We start from the raw sequence: 15321 nt of genomic DNA, 5'->3' as shown, positions 1-15321 counted from the left end.
CGAGCTCAGTCCAAAGTTCATCACTATGACCAACGCAGTGGTAAGTAGTGAAGAACGCAGTACATGGTAGATGCCTTACTTACGCAGTTCTGTCTCTTCTCGTCACTCGTCTGTTATGCTACTACTACTGACAGGTACAAGCATACTGATCTTGACGATCACGACCTGGTCGATTATCACCTAGCATTACTCAACGGATGTGCGCGCTCATATAGAAAAGCGAGCGTCAGAGACAGAGCGAACGCTTTCCAACGCCGCAAGCTTTGTCCACAACATACAGACTGCCCAAGATGACAGAACCCTTCCCGTCAATCGACAGACGATTCATACCTATTCCAACTCAATATCAGATATACGACTCATATACTGTCGACCCTCAATGGCAGACCAAATTCACCATAATATGGACATCAATCTTAGCTCTCTCTTTCCTGCTCTCGATAACGTATATCGCTCACTCATGGAAGACCGGTCGACTATATTCAGGCTTAGTCGTCCAAGAATCGCTGGGACCAAGCTACTCCGACCAGTCTGCAATCCCTCTACAACCGACCAATACCCAGACCAAAACTGGTCCAAGATCCTTCGCATCTCGAGCAAGATTGGCAGTTGAAGGGATGACACAGAGTCTTACGCTTTGGACAGTACCGATGCCTAATGTAAGATTCTGGCAAAGCCAAGTTGGAGATTGTTGTCGTCGAGCGTACTTCACACTTAGCGTTTCTCAGATAATCTTGGTCATAGGCTGCATGGCAACTACGATAGCTTGTTTCGTAGTCGGGGCAGAATTGACTCAGAACTCCAACAGACCAGGTAAGTCCTCTCTTCGATCTGGCTCGGCTGCTTGATCCCGTGCCTTCTTGGATATTGATACGTTATACTTATGCCTGGAACAGGGTTCATCGCTCTTGCTCAACTCCCAGTGATCATCCTTTTGTCCCTCAAATCGCCTCTACCCCTCCCAATATTCCTGCCTTCCCTGTCATACGAGCACTACAACTTCCTCCATCGATGGACAGGTAGGACACTGTTCGTCACAGCAACAGTGCACGGAGGAATGTGGATTAACCAGTTTATACGGAACAACGAGATGGACCAGATCAATGCGTCTAAATCTAGACGGGGGATACTAGCGTACGCTTTGATGGGTATGGTCGTAATCACAAGTCTCAAACCCGTTAGAAGGAAATGTTATCAGTTGTTCTGGATAGCGCAGTGAGTCAATCCATTCTACCTGCCGGCCAGCTTTGTACCAAACAACGTGCTGATCGATCTATCTGTGATAGCGTGATGTTCTTCGTTGGATTCTTCGCTGCAATCTCCTATCATACACCCTACAGCCGACCTTGGATATACCCCTGCGTTGCTTTGTACGCATATGATCTCTTCGTCAGGATGCTAAGGTATAGAATCAAGGATGCCACGCTCGTGCCTGTCGATGATACATTGACGATGGTGAGTGAAGTCACTCTAGACCTACTTCAGGTCCGCAATCCCCTCCTCATACAAGACAAGGGGGGTGCACGGTTTACTGAGTGCTCCGCCAGATCCATATTCCAGATTGCGATTCCGGTTGGCTACCAACGCAGCATGTCTTCGTGCGAGTACTCAAGGGCTCAGGCGTATTCGAGTCGCATCCATTCACAATTACCAATGCTCCGTCGACCCCTTTCTCAGCCGCTCCAAGGGGCATCGTTCTATACGCTAAAGTAGCCGGCGATTGGACGCGTAAAGTCCATAATCTAGCCAGGGACGTCACTATCTCAGAGTTCGGGGATGAAGACGACTTGGTCGCAGAAAGAGAAAAATTCTTGCAGTCTTACGGCGAAGAACTCAAGAGCGGGTTTGATCATCCCGGACGGAAAGTTCAAGTCATGATTGATGGTCCGTATGGCGGTCTGAAGATTGATTTAGGGCAGTATGAGAATGTCCTCCTTGTTGGTGGTGGAAGTGGGATCACTTTTATACTCGGTGCCATCGAAGAATGTCTGCGAATCAAAGAGAAAGCAGGAAGGGGCATCTCGAAAGTTGAGGTAGCGTGGGTCGTGAGAGATATGTGTGAGTCTAGATTGGTATTACACTTCCAAGGACATGCCCGGCTGATCAACATCTGCTGGAGCAGCCACCGTTCAAGCCCTTACGCCTACGCTCTCACATCTACACAACCTCTCCAGGAGACTGACGATGACCTTGACGTATCATCTCTACTTATCCAATCCGCCTCATCCACTACCGACCCTGTCCGATACATTGCCTGCGTCAACGACCTTGTCGCCGTATCGTCCGGAGGTATCGCAATTAGTCAGAGCGGCATTGCCCGTCCCCTGTAAGCCATCACATGTGAACCTCGAGATGGGTATAGCCTCTGCCAGCAACATGATGTCCTCGGAAGCAGAACCGGAAGCAGAAGGAGGTGGCTTGGCAGTAGTAGCTTGCGGGCCGGAAGGTATAGTCATGGAAACTAAGAACGCTATTGCCACTATAGGACTGAGTGAGAAAATAAGATGTGGCGGGATAGGGTTCCATGGTGAATGTTATACATTGTAATTAGCGACAAGTGCTCGTTGACCGATAGATGCTTTTGTATACAAAGACCAGGCATGAACTGCGAGCCTCTTCGCTCGAAAAATGTTTACTGCGCATTGAAATGTTGGCGCATACTTGAGGGTCGGGGTCACTGATCTGCAGGAAGGCAATTGTCCGATCTGCCGTAGTCAGGGAGATCAAAAAGCAGTTCGACCAGTCTTCACTTCTTTGAGTATTCCAACCTACAATAGATTCACACCGCAAGTCGATCAGCAGTGTAGGCTGTGTTTCTGAGCTGCAGGGATTGAGGGGGCAGAGTTATAACTCACTTGGCCGAGTTTATTGATAAAATCAAGTAACATAAAACTGGCATGATTAGTGAGTTTTCACGATCAGTACCTCCCAATCTCAGTGAGGCGAGACCAGATACAGTCAGTCAGTCACTCAGACTCACTCGCAGCCTGGATAAGCCATCAGACTCATACTGATAGTCTGCATCTCCTCTTTATCCGATACTGACGAATGGAAAGGTACTTGTCCGATGGGTACGACGTAGTGTGGCGCGCCAGATATGGAGGCGGGCAAAGAGGGGAACAATGGGCTGAAGCGCAGTGGAAATGCGGGAGAGTAAGCGTTTGGCGATTGGCATTCATTTAGCTCAACAGTGCAGAGCAGTGAAATAGTAGGCGTGTGACCAGAAATGCGAAAGAGAGGGTAAGGGCTGGGTCGGTCCGACTTACTTGGTTCTGATCGGTAAGAAAGTCTGATTGTGGAAATTCAATTTCGATTCCCTATACTTGGGTATTTCTTCCAATTCCATCGGCTCAGCATATCTATCGGCACGAGACATGCACGTTAGCTGCTCGTCCTGTACGGCAAGTATGTTGAGGGGAAGATGGGGTGTACAGATGACTCGTGAATCGGTTCTGTCTCCTTGGAAGTCTACGAAGAAAGCGACCTACATAGTTTTCGAACAAGTCTCCTCGTCTCTTCCGATCACACCATTGAACCATTCAGCCGCTACTATTTGCTTATTCTTCATAACCACAAAATCTTCTCCAGACCACGGGTGTTCCCTTGCGCTCTTCCATCGATCCATCAAAGTCGCTCCCACAGGTGGGAATCTTCCCTGGTTTATGTGTTCATAAGCTTCCACTAAGGGTTTGCCGATGTTTTGCCATTGCCATCTACGGTACAGTTCAATCCATTATCAGCTACAACACGCTCGGCTTCTTCAAAATAAACAAGACAAGACGAGCGCAAACGAGACAGAGATAGCGCAATAGCAGGTAAGTTGAAATTGATCAGCCGACTCAACTTACGCATTCGCGACGTTGTGGAAATCCGTAATGGTCATCATATTCCCATGGTGAGGATGAGTACGCGGATGACTCTTATTCTGGGTGATCATCTCTGTTGTCATGCCCAATGCACGCTCGGTATCTTGCAGGAAAGTCATTACCATATTTCGGATGTCTTTGCGCATGTATGGGAAGTCATCGGAAGGGACTAAGAGAGTTTTGGGTAGATGATTGAATCGTCGATTCGCTTGGGAATCGCCATACCTAAAGGGTGGGTTGAGTGATTTGGGTCAATCAGTGATCAGCAAAGTGGACTTTGATTAGGCTGCTGCTGCTGTGTATACATTTACACAGTACACAATGATGTCCAGTCGTCGGTGCTCAGTGATGTATGTGGGGTCGGTGACAGCTTGACTTACCATACCTCTATAACCTTCTTGAGCTTCTCGGGAGATCGAGCGAGAATACCCAACGTATTTGTCCAATTGAAATCAGTCAAGACCCCATCTGTGGAGATAATTCCTCGAGACGGCTGGAGGTTCATGTATTCGCCACAATGAAATACAAGGTCAGGACGGTCAGCGCCGATCGGTTCTGACGAAGAGCAAAGATATTATCGTAACGCAATGGTCAAGTAGAGTGAGGAGCGGAAAGGGATATTACACCTCTTAACAAACCTTGTTTCCGTACAAGCCCACTATCGCCGCAGCCTCACGTATAGACCCTATGGTGGTGCGGTGAAGCGCAAGCGATTAATCAGCCACGAAGAAATCACACGGCGCCTATTATATGTTGTGTGTAAGGGGACGTCTGACTCACCGCCACTATCGGAAGCAATGGCAAAATCAAGCCAATCGTACGCTGCTACAGCACAGGCCGGCCCAGAGGATGCTTGGCCGCATGATTGGTATTGATCGCCCCGAGGCGAGAATGGACTACAGTATGTATGAGGAGTGTGATAGATCAGAGAAGTTGGTCTATACACTTGAAAGATAGCGCGCCACTCACTAAACCTCGTCAAAGGTCTGTTCAACCTGTAATGGACGAGTCGTTTCAGCTTTCCGCTAACTACGTTTGATCTTTGTACGCAAAACGGATAATAGCACGATTAAAGATGTAGAAAATGAGGATACTCGTATGCACGGTCAAGTCGGACGCTCGGTCCAATCGGACGATTAGGAAATTCGTATTGTTTTGCGGCGAACTCCGCTAATCAACGGAATCAAAAGTGGGTTTCATTAGAAAATTGTAATCATTGTCCGAGTCGTCAGAGCGTCCGACTTGACCGTGCATACGAGTACAGTATTACAATGGCATTCACATTGACGGAATGGTGACTCACCACTTCATTCTCGACAGCGAACCTAACAAATCAAAATCGAATTTACGGTCTCTCGTCAATCCAGCGAAAAAAACTCTTTTTGTTATACTGTATCGGGCTGTACGCGAATGAGTTCATGACTTACGGAGAAGTCCTGACTTTCCCAACAATTACCGCACCTCTTCCATCGAGCTTTCGTACCGACGAAGCAGTCTCATTGACATCCCCTCGAAACGCTTGGTAGACCCGCAACCCAGCTGAGGTGGGTACCCCCTTGATATCGTACACATCTTTGCGTCTTCGTGTCAACGCTTACTTATCAAATCAAGTGAGAGATCAGATGAGTGGTTTGGGTAGAACTCACCTTTCACTGCCACTCTTTCACCTGCTGAAGGCTGATTGCCTTTTTCTCTCCGAAGTCTCGACGGAACAGGAATAAGCAGATTCCCATATTGATCAACCTTGTTCAGCGTCTTGTAGGTCGCAAACCCATCGTTGATGGGGTATATCCCATTGACAAATGTCTTATATATGTCAGGGTATAGTCTGAAAACTGGATATAATTCCAATTGACCTTGTTTCTGGTTCTGATTATTCTGATGATATTTGACAAGATACGGTCCCTCAATGATCTCTCGAGTTTCCGAGAAAGAACCCTTGGTCCTGTGGATGGGAATGGAGGGTAATCCAATTCCTGGAGCGGGTAAATTAACAGATAATCTTCCCTTGAGAATGATCGATTCGGTTTGGAATTCTTTCACCAGGTAAACAGGAAGAGATATATCAATAGGACTCTCTTCTTCGTCTTCGTCTTCGTGCTCATCGATGTGGTAGAGCAGAACGTTCTTGAAATACCCTTTGGTGATCACATCGTCTTTGGCGAAATAGTCTTCGACTATCGGCCTGAGATGCTGGACAGTCAAAACACCTTCATCCGGCTTGGTGATTGGGATAATCACAATAGGCTGAAACTGGTCCATACCATATTCCGAGGTCTGCTCAAGAGGCAGTGTATTGATTGGATGGTGGGAAGGTGTGAAGTATTGAATATTTCCGATAGTGTACTATTTGCCACTTGACCTCAGCTGCCTGAGACTGTCAGATGGTGCAGATAGCAATACTCACAAAGAGACTTTGATCTTGGAAAAGTACCTCCTGAGGACCATGAATGAGCGCGGCGAGATTATGTGGCTCTTCAGGCTCATCATTTTGCGTTGTCATCAGTGCCTGTTGAGCTTTTGGTAATGTTGCAGCCGATGCTGGATGGACAAGGGCCAGCACACCCTGTATAGTGAGCGTTTTCTTCAGCATGATGGCACTCGAGTGTCAGACTACAGAAGTCTTGTAAAGCAAAATTGGTGTCGAAGGTTTTATTGAGGTGTGTGTATGTGAGACGGAGCAGTGATGGTTATGATGTTGCGTTGCATGCTGAGCAAAACCCTTGACAAACCCTAAATAGCTGACCACCCTGCGTAACGTGTATATATTGACTCGCAGGACACAAAAAGGAGCAAAGGAAGGCCTCCGTTGCAATCCTTTGCACCCTTGCGTCATGTCAAGTGGTATGTATCGCGAAATGTGGCTTCACATCTTTGGGATGTTGGTTCTGATGAGACATTTGCGACTCTTCCTCACTGCTTGTGGGGTGATGTATCGGCTCGTATGGACTCAGCTACGTAAACAGATCGCGATGACCGATCACTGTGTCGTGCCACTGAAGAGAAACGAGCAGGTGCGTTCTCATCGGGCTGGTAATCAATCATTTGATGGACGGACAGCTTACAGATAATATCACATTATTGGCAGTTTTGCAGTCAACAGAACAGTCGCGCTGTATAACCTTACCTAGCGCGTGTTTCGTATGCCTCAGGTCCATCAGTAGTACATGTCAGATCATACACATATGATGGCGTACGAAGTGTTTTACTCAAAATGGCTCTTTGCCATACGGTGTTCCCAATCAGGTGAATTTTACGTCTTGGTGATACCCTGTCACCCTCTGAGAGCCCACAAGATGTGGCTCACCTTTCAGTCTGCACCGTCAATACATACGTCGACCGCCCAACTCACCAGGTGTCGAGAAACTGTACTCGTATGCACGGTCAAGTCGGACGCTCGGTCCAATCGGACGATTAGGAAATTCGTATTGTTTTGCGGCGAACTCCGCTAATCAACGGAATCAAAAGTGGGTTTCATTAGAAAATTGTAATCATTGTCCGAGTCGTCAGAGCGTCCGACTTGACCGTGCATACGAGTACTTACCCTTGTGCGGGCTTCTTGGCTTGCCCCCGCCCCTTCTCGAGCGACCACACTGACAGACGGCTGCTGTTTCGCAGCTGAACATGGAGACATATTCGGTACATTTGGTATTGCCTGGAGTCGTTTGCATCAGCAATTTCCTCCACTTAACAGCTTCGATCTCAGCGGCGGGCATAACGAGCTTGGTGACCGATATATGAGGACTCTCATGAGACCTATGGTAAATAATCCAAAGGAGACTCTGCAATTGTCTTATTCTAGTTTCTTTGGTGACCTCTTGTCCACCGGGTTCTGTATGTGATGACAGGAAAGGTCCAAAGAAGATCGTCGAGGGGGGGATACTGAACAGCACTGTGTCGGAGGATACGTCGTGTAGAGTTGTTCCTACATCCCCTCTTCCGCGCGTATCACATGCTGCGATGGCGATGTTCATCGCTGAGTAGCCTGTCATCTTTCTGAAATGCGTTACACTGAATTCTTCGCGACCAGCATTGCTAGGCTGGACGTCATTCTGAGAGCGATTTTGACGGTAATCGAGGAAGTCCTGTTTATCATAGATAGGCATACTGAGGCACATATTCTTCGGATAAGCCAGTTTGGTGATGAATGCTAGTACCTCATCCTTCATCTGTCCAGGATCTTTGTAACCAGAGTACTGGTGGCGATCTATCCAATCTACCCATTCTTTCATCGCTTGACCAGTGATGATGAGGCGATTTAGCTTCGACAGCAGATCATTGGATCCCGGACAGATTGGGCGATCCAGCCTGTGATGCAACGGCATAAAGGCGTGAGTATCTTGATTGTGATGACAATGACTGTCGCAAGGTTGAGTAGCTGTATTTCCGATCCATGGATCGGCGAGTAGGATGATGAACCGGGGTGATGGGTGTTTGGTCGGTACCTTGATCATTGCTGTCGTCCTCGTCATCCGATTCGATGGGTACGGCCTTTTGGAGGAATTTTCCTGATTGTCCTGTAAAAGGAGTTGATGGTGTCAGCTCAAGGACAGATCATTGATGCACGCATGCACTCTTCAAGTGACCCACTTCATGGTTCCCTATTGAGCCACATGTCCCGGGGGACGGTCTTGCGAAGCTGATGAGAGAGCCTAATGAGCGATCCGAGTGTGATTCTGCCATTATCGGACTTGTGAGTGATGTTGCGCCCTTTAAGAAATTGAGCTGCCGGATGATTGCACAAATAGTCAAGGTAGAATCAGAGGATTGATAGCGGAGAGGGAAGGATATAAGGTTGGTTGAGGAAGAATGAAGAGTGAACAAATCTTTATCAGTCAGCTTCCCTTGCTCGTGTCATGCGCTAGTACGCCAAAGGAGGTTTGTGCAAATCATGCATCAAAGTTCAACAGATCGATGCATGCCTGTCATTCAATCGTGTGTCCCTGACTATGCGTCGTATAACTTCCATCCCCTTGATGCTCGGAGAACTCCACATGTTTGACAGACACTTTCCACTCGTCTTGCCCTTGCGTCTTACACGGTGGCGGCTGCTGAATCCCACCTGACCAACTCCACCCTTCAAACGTTCCCTCAAACCTGCTTCGTGTTCTTTCCAGCTCGCACCCATGTCCTCCAGGCGGGGTATGTTCCATCCTACACCACCTGGGATCCATCCATCTCCTCACATCTCTCTTACAATTCTCCCAAATGACTATTCCTAATAACCAGATGTACAGGGCAAAGACCACCCATTGTGGTTCTCTGGGATTCGTCCTTCCGCCATGCCGAGTATATATGCCGTAGGTCACTGTCGGCCATTGTCCCGCTCCGGCAATCGAGGACGTCAAGAAGGCAGCTACCAATAGCGTTCGTTTTCCTTGATTCCGCATTGCCATTGCCCAACTAGTCGGGAAGATCGCAGATTCGAAGAATAATAGTAACAGCATACATCCGAATGTGCCTCCATTGTTGGCGCCGGCAGGAAGTACGATCATGAGGAGGGAGGTCAAGGTTGCTCCGAATAGGTGAAGGGCGAGTACGATTCGAGGTGGTATTCCGATATAACACCAGAAGGCAGCTAAGAATCGACCGATCGCGAATAACGCATGTGCCAGTGTCAAATCCCAGAATGCATCGTCTTGAGGTCTGATCACCGAGTGAAGGGGATTCCAGTAGTACGCTAAAGCCTCTTGAGCGCCGCTATACGCCCAAATAATCGTTCCCCCTAGAAAAGCAAGCATCCATCTTAACTGTACTCGATATCGCGAAAAAGATAATTTTGTGCTGTTTATCGTGGTTGAATCTAATCTGGCATTCTCCAGGCGTTGCAGAGACAACGCTTCTAAAGTATCCATATTCGCTTCCGGAAGGGGTACGTAGAAGAACACGACGCCCAAAGCGATGACAAAGAGCGATACGGCGAGGTAGCACCATTGGACATTGAATAGCTCTAATTGAGATTGAAGGTTGTTGAAAAGGACTTTTTCAGCTAAGATGGGAGCCACGACGGTCCCAACAGCTTGGATCCCTTGAGAGAAGTTCAGGCGAGCTTCCGATAGCTCCCCTGGTCCAGCGAGGGATATGAACGGGTTTGCGGCTATTTCGAGTGTCGATAATCCAAAGGCGATTATGAAATTTGAGACGAGAAAACCGGGGTATGAGCGAAGAACGGAAGACGGCCAAAATGCCAGAGCACCAATAGAGTAGATGGACAGGCCAAAGATGAATGTCGTTCGGAAGCCTGAGCGCGAAAGTACCCAGTATCCGAGTAATGGAGGACTCAAGAGATACCCTAGCCAATAAGCGTTCTTCAGAACGGTCAGCTTGCTCATATATAAGAATTTTTGGGACGAAGGACAACATACGTAAAGACCGATCGCCTGGCTAGGAGAATATCCTAAAAGTACCTCAATGTGCGAGTTGAGAGTCGATAATAACGAGTATCCAAATCCCCACATGAAAAACAAAGAGGACACTGTTCAGCCACATCAGCACCACGTATCCCCATAAGAATAAAAATCGGTATATGTGAGAGATGGATACATACCGAATACGATAGGCCACCAAGCTTCCTTCCTGCTCAGATGAGTGAGGTCCTTCTTGTCACCTAGATTGACGAAATCGGAGAACCGCCTGGTTGGAGCCTGCTCATTGATCTCATCACCATGTTTCGATAATCTCGATTTCAGATGCCTCAACGGCGAATTGCTCTTTGTAGCGGAAGAGACTTTTCGTTCAACGGGAGATATCGGCACTGTATCTCTTCTCAACATCGGGGGTAGATCCGGCATATCCATCGGACCTGGATTAACGACGGGTGATGTTGGCGGCGGTCCACCACTAGCTAACATCTGCATGAAATCCATTTCTCCCTCTTCGTCACCGTCTTCGTCTTCAGCTTCGTCCGGAGCCAGAGCCACCTCATTGACGGTATTCTTGTTACGAGCGCCCAAACCCAGGTCCGTATTGATTTTGGACAAGGTGCTTCGCATCGTATTGCGCCTTTTGACGGGCTCGGGATGGAATTTTTCGGCCTGGAAATCGTCTTCGCCAATCATCGGTAGATCATGAGCTAAGCCACCACTATGACTTCCTTCCGAGTCTTCTCCGGCATCGACCGATGTGGAGTTTTTACCACTTTGACCCAGGTTATTGGCAATCGAATTTCTACCTTTCTTCTCGTTTGGTATCACTTCTGGATCACTTGTCAATACCTCACTGTCCCTCCTCCTCTTGAGTATCTGCGGGAGAATGACCATGACCAGCGGTTTAAGTACCAACACACAACAGCACATCAAGCCCACGTTGACTTCTACAGCAGACCACATCAAGGTGAAACTGATATGCCAAGTGAAATTCGCCGGTCTGTTCGTAGCCGATATCTTGGATCCTTCGCCCAGCCTGATCTGTTCTCGCAGGGCATTCTGGAGGTAGACTATCCTGATTATATCCACTATAGTCACGAAGCCTCCCACGATGAACGTAGCTACTAGTACAATCTTCTGTCTGAACTCCATCCGCAGGGAAGTCAGGATCGGTAGAGGGAATAAGAGGATTGCTAAGTCGGTCAAGATGTTGATGGGTGCGGAAGATAGATAGAGGGATACGAGATCGATACATTCTCCCGGCATGCGAGTGTAGGCTGCGGAGACGGGTCGACATTGGAAGATGTTGAGGAAAGTCAGGACGAGGCCGGCGATGTCGACTATGGCTAAGACGAACCATGAGGCGTATCGAAGGAAAGGATGGGCAGTCGACATTCGGATATACAGGATAAGTATGGCCGTCTTAGTTGTCATCAAAGCGGGATTGTACAGGGTCGTGAATGCGTAAATGGATCGTTTTAGACGGAGGATGTAATCGGGGTTGATCTCTACCCGTACACAGCAGATTCAAGGCAAGAAGTGGATCAATATCGGAAGAACAAATCGACTACACTGAGGAACTCACTCGTATCTGGTTTACCTAACCCGTATCTCGCTGCCAGGAGAATCGTGACTGACATCGCCGCCGCGAACACCTGTTCAATGATATGTATCAGCACGAAGACATGCTGAAAATCGCCTGATTAGACCATTGAGGTGAGATGAAGGGTACATACCCAAGCAAGGACGCTGACGTAGTCGTCCGCCGTGCGTTTCTTGACTATTCCCCATTTTGAGATCAACCTAGCTATCGTGAACGCCGTCGAAAGGACAAGCAGGGCAAGGGTGATAGTGAAAACGGCGGCGGATCGATCGTTGAGAACAGACGAGGGCTGGATCGTCGAGGACATTATGTTGTTTTGATGGACCGTCGTTGTCGTGCTTCAGGTGATGAGCAGCTTCTTCATCATGTTGATCACTGTGCACTTCTGTCGAATTGAGCGAGTATGTCAGAAGGTTTATTCCATGAACTACAACAACATTATCTCATTATCGTGCGCAGTAAGGTAGACGAATCATCGTGTTGACGAAGACTCAAAGAGCGGAGATATCAGAGTCGAACATCCGTCGACGTCAGTACATACACACGAATAACCCCTCTGTAACTTATTCTCTACAAGACCTTTTTGATGATGTAGTAGATGGTGACTGGGCACTAAAAACCAATTTATGCGTGAGATCACCAGACCGAACATAATTTCTCGTGGGTGTGGGGTAAAATGACGATAACGTAAATCCCGACATGAGAGAGAGAGGAGTCGTCACTGTGATCTTTCGGTATTTGGCACTGTGGTCAGCAGATAAGGTGAGATGACATTCTGGAATCTGGAGGGAAATTAGCTTTTTCTCCGAGACCACAGGGAGGCGAAAAACCAAGCAAAAGCAAGATCTCTGAATAATGCATGAATTCGGGTCTTTCTAGTAAGACCGCTGAGCTGTAAATTTCTTGAGAAGAGGCGAACTCACTTTAGCTGTACTAAATCTCTCACAAGACATCAGGTCGCTTCATTCCTAATTGTCTCTTTCGACTTCACCCCCAGTGATTGCATTGTAAAATGGCAATACATCTACCTCTCAGAAGTCGATCGTCGAAGCTATCGGACCTCAGATCACAACAAGATGACTGCTGCCAACAACGATGACTTACTCCATGCGTTGATTTCGCTGAGCGCATTTCGCGTTTGAGCGACTATCGCGGTGGATCTCTTGATTACATAATCCGCGATGATCAACCGCACAAGCGTGCCTTGCTTTGTTCTACGTCACTACGGGTGAATATACCACTTTAGGAAATTTACTCGAGTGAGCGTAATTGCCTCAATCGTCAATCAGCCGGTCTCCAAGCAAAAGTCAAAGTCAAAATCAAAGTATATATAAAAACCACTCCACGTCCAAGCTTTCATTCTTGCACCTCTTCACAACAGCTCATAAGCTCACCTACTCACAGCAACTACTCAGCTATAGTATCCCCAAGATGTCCTCGTGAGTTAGCATCGATCTCTGTCCACATTGTACCACCGCTCACCTTCTCGGGTGGACCGATCCGAGTCGGCGTTCCGAGCAGAACTAGACCCGTCAACTTACATGGTTTGGGTTTCACAGCACCGTACCTCCTACTGCAGCTTCTTCCGCTTCATGCTCATGCAGCAGCAAGAACCCCTCCTCTCTCTGCACGTGAGCCTCCATTCCACTCAGTCTTCAGCTACCGGTCCCTCTCCTTGACTCGAGTCAGCCTTCTCACCCAGACTCCGCTCGTCCCATTCAAAGGAGGTCATAGCTCATCAGACTTTTTCTCTTTGGGTGTGCTGTGATCAGTTGTCAGAAAGACGGAGAATGTAAATGCGCTCCCGGATCATGTACTTGTCCCGGATGCCCAGTGCATGAGAAGAAGGAGAACCCTTGCACGTGAGTCGCCGCTCCTTGCCCACACATTAACTGATTCCATTCAACGACAACGACACTCGACATCCTGTTCATGTTTCTGCATTACACTGTTCCGCAACGGCCCGTACTGATAATGTACCGGATCCGAGCAGCTGCCAACCCGAATGCAAGTGCGCTCCAGGTAAATGCGAGTGCGGCTCGTGCCCTAACTCCAACAAGAACAAAGAGAAATCTTGCGGGTGAGTGTTCTACCTCTTTCTTCTGTGAAGGTGCTCGAGAGGGGGGCGGGGAGATGACGGTGGTGTGGCGTCGATGTGCAGGTGTCAAGTGGTCGAGCGTGTGCGAGGTGCGCCGTGTGCAGCGAGAGGCGATTGTTGCGGTCCTCCTGTATGAGCGAACATGATGAGCCAAGACCATCTTCTCGCCATGTCGTGCGGAGAGCCGGAGCGAGCAGGCGAGGGTGATGGCCAGGGCGAGGGTGAGGGTGAGGGTGAGAGACGAAGGAGGACGCTTGAATGCAATAAAGCTGATCTCATTTGCTCCCTCTTAGTTGCGGCGAAACCTGCTCATGTCCACCTGGCGAATGCAAATGCGCCAACTGCCCTGCCAAAACCAAGAAAGACGATTCCAAGTCCTGCGCGTGAGTCTCTCTCGCAATCGAGGTTCAAGTACTTCCTCGTTGTTGAAAACTAAGGCTTACACTCTCATTCATGTATGCAGTTGCGGTGACTCATGCGGATGTCCTGCTGGCGAATGCGCCTGCGAGAATTGTCCTGCCAGCTCCAAGTAAGCGTCAAATCAGACGGCAAACTTCAAACTTGGCCAGGAAGGGCTTGTTCGTTGACGCAAGTACAGTTCAGAGTGTGTGTTGTAATCAAGGTAACTGAGAGAGAGTAGATATATATGAATTTTGTTCGCTATTATAGTATATGGAAAAACACTGAAAGGAAGAAAGCGGACCGACGACTGAGTGATAGCAGTATGCACTCGAAGCTTGGTTGATATCTACCAGTCAACTTGACATTGAGACTGGAGGAATGCGACAGCACTTCATCTTCCGGTATCTGAGTAAACAAAATTTGTGAAGGAAAGGTAGAGATATAGCACCATATCGTGAAGGACAAAATGCCGGAGTTGAATGTATATGTGTGCGATTATGAGTTGAAGTAGGGGACACCGATCAGACCAGCTCAGCCGGGCCTCCCATAAATCATCAAGTCTGCCCATACCCCTCCGTATAGAGTGATCGGGCAAATACAGACGTCTTTCCTTGGTCACTCAACATGCCTACTGAAGTACAGTAAAAGTGATGAGGATAAGGATATCGACGCAGATCCTCGGGTTGGTAACATCATTGCTGGTCTGGACCGAATAGTGAGTGGACTGGTGAACTGAGAGAAATTGGAAGTAGACGTCAAAGAAAGAAGGGTGATTGCAAGATTCACACAAGCGGAAGGCGGAAGGCGGAAGATGAGGAGACAGTGAAACAAGGATTACCGTTGTGACGGCGGCAGCGAAAATGGAGGAGAATCATCAAGTCTGGTTGGTATCCACAGCATGTGAATTGAATTCGCGATGTGTGTGTGCTCTGATTTGATCGGCTACTTCCATGATTGGAACCTCTTGATCTCGCTTTTGCCTTCGCA

At 48.2% G+C, this 15321-nt stretch overlaps 5 protein-coding genes across 5 annotated transcripts; 2 read left to right on the top strand and 3 right to left on the bottom strand.

Moving 5' to 3' along the window:
- Positions 1 to 290: 290 nt before the first annotated feature.
- I303_104333 (uncharacterized protein) lies at positions 291 to 2547 on the top strand (the record flags this gene model as incomplete). Its single annotated transcript, XM_018407988.1, has 5 exons — positions 291 to 813; positions 897 to 1215; positions 1287 to 1455; positions 1548 to 2058; positions 2123 to 2547. 5 exons carry the CDS (start codon positions 291 to 293, stop codon positions 2545 to 2547), a joined length of 1947 nt encoding a protein of 648 aa, XP_018263199.1.
- Positions 2548 to 2723: 176 nt separating this feature from the next.
- Positions 2724 to 6459, bottom strand: I303_104332 (uncharacterized protein; the record flags this gene model as incomplete). Its single annotated transcript, XM_018407989.1, has 14 exons — positions 2724 to 2768; positions 2856 to 2892; positions 2981 to 3127; positions 3267 to 3359; positions 3489 to 3713; positions 3849 to 4091; positions 4247 to 4359; positions 4505 to 4551; positions 4647 to 4762; positions 4836 to 4861; positions 5170 to 5191; positions 5294 to 5438; positions 5513 to 6212; positions 6274 to 6459. 14 exons carry the CDS (start codon positions 6457 to 6459, stop codon positions 2724 to 2726), a joined length of 2145 nt encoding a protein of 714 aa, XP_018263200.1.
- A 730-nt stretch (positions 6460 to 7189) lies between these two features.
- On the bottom strand, positions 7190 to 8549 carry I303_104331 (uncharacterized protein; the record flags this gene model as incomplete). The annotated part of the gene is made up of 3 exons (XM_065968943.1): positions 7190 to 7314; positions 7411 to 8383; positions 8457 to 8549. 3 exons carry the CDS (start codon positions 8547 to 8549, stop codon positions 7190 to 7192), a joined length of 1191 nt encoding a protein of 396 aa, XP_065825015.1.
- Positions 8550 to 8791: 242 nt separating this feature from the next.
- Positions 8792 to 12141, bottom strand: I303_104330 (uncharacterized protein; the record flags this gene model as incomplete). The annotated part of the gene is made up of 5 exons (XM_018407991.1): positions 8792 to 10174; positions 10232 to 10341; positions 10414 to 11739; positions 11817 to 11886; positions 11968 to 12141. 5 exons carry the CDS (start codon positions 12139 to 12141, stop codon positions 8792 to 8794), a joined length of 3063 nt encoding a protein of 1020 aa, XP_018263202.1.
- A 1960-nt stretch (positions 12142 to 14101) lies between these two features.
- On the top strand, positions 14102 to 14562 carry I303_104329 (uncharacterized protein; the record flags this gene model as incomplete). The annotated part of the gene is made up of 3 exons (XM_018407992.1): positions 14102 to 14159; positions 14226 to 14315; positions 14396 to 14562. 3 exons carry the CDS (start codon positions 14102 to 14104, stop codon positions 14560 to 14562), a joined length of 315 nt encoding a protein of 104 aa, XP_018263203.1.
- Between the last annotated feature and the right edge of the window lie 759 nt (positions 14563 to 15321).

Source organism: Kwoniella dejecticola, chromosome 5, assembly GCF_000512565.2.
Source record: "Kwoniella dejecticola CBS 10117 chromosome 5, complete sequence".
NCBI lineage: Eukaryota > Fungi > Basidiomycota > Tremellomycetes > Tremellales > Cryptococcaceae > Kwoniella > Kwoniella dejecticola.
The sequence above is the reverse complement of the archived record's forward strand: the minus strand, read 5'-3'. Positions and strand labels throughout refer to the sequence as shown.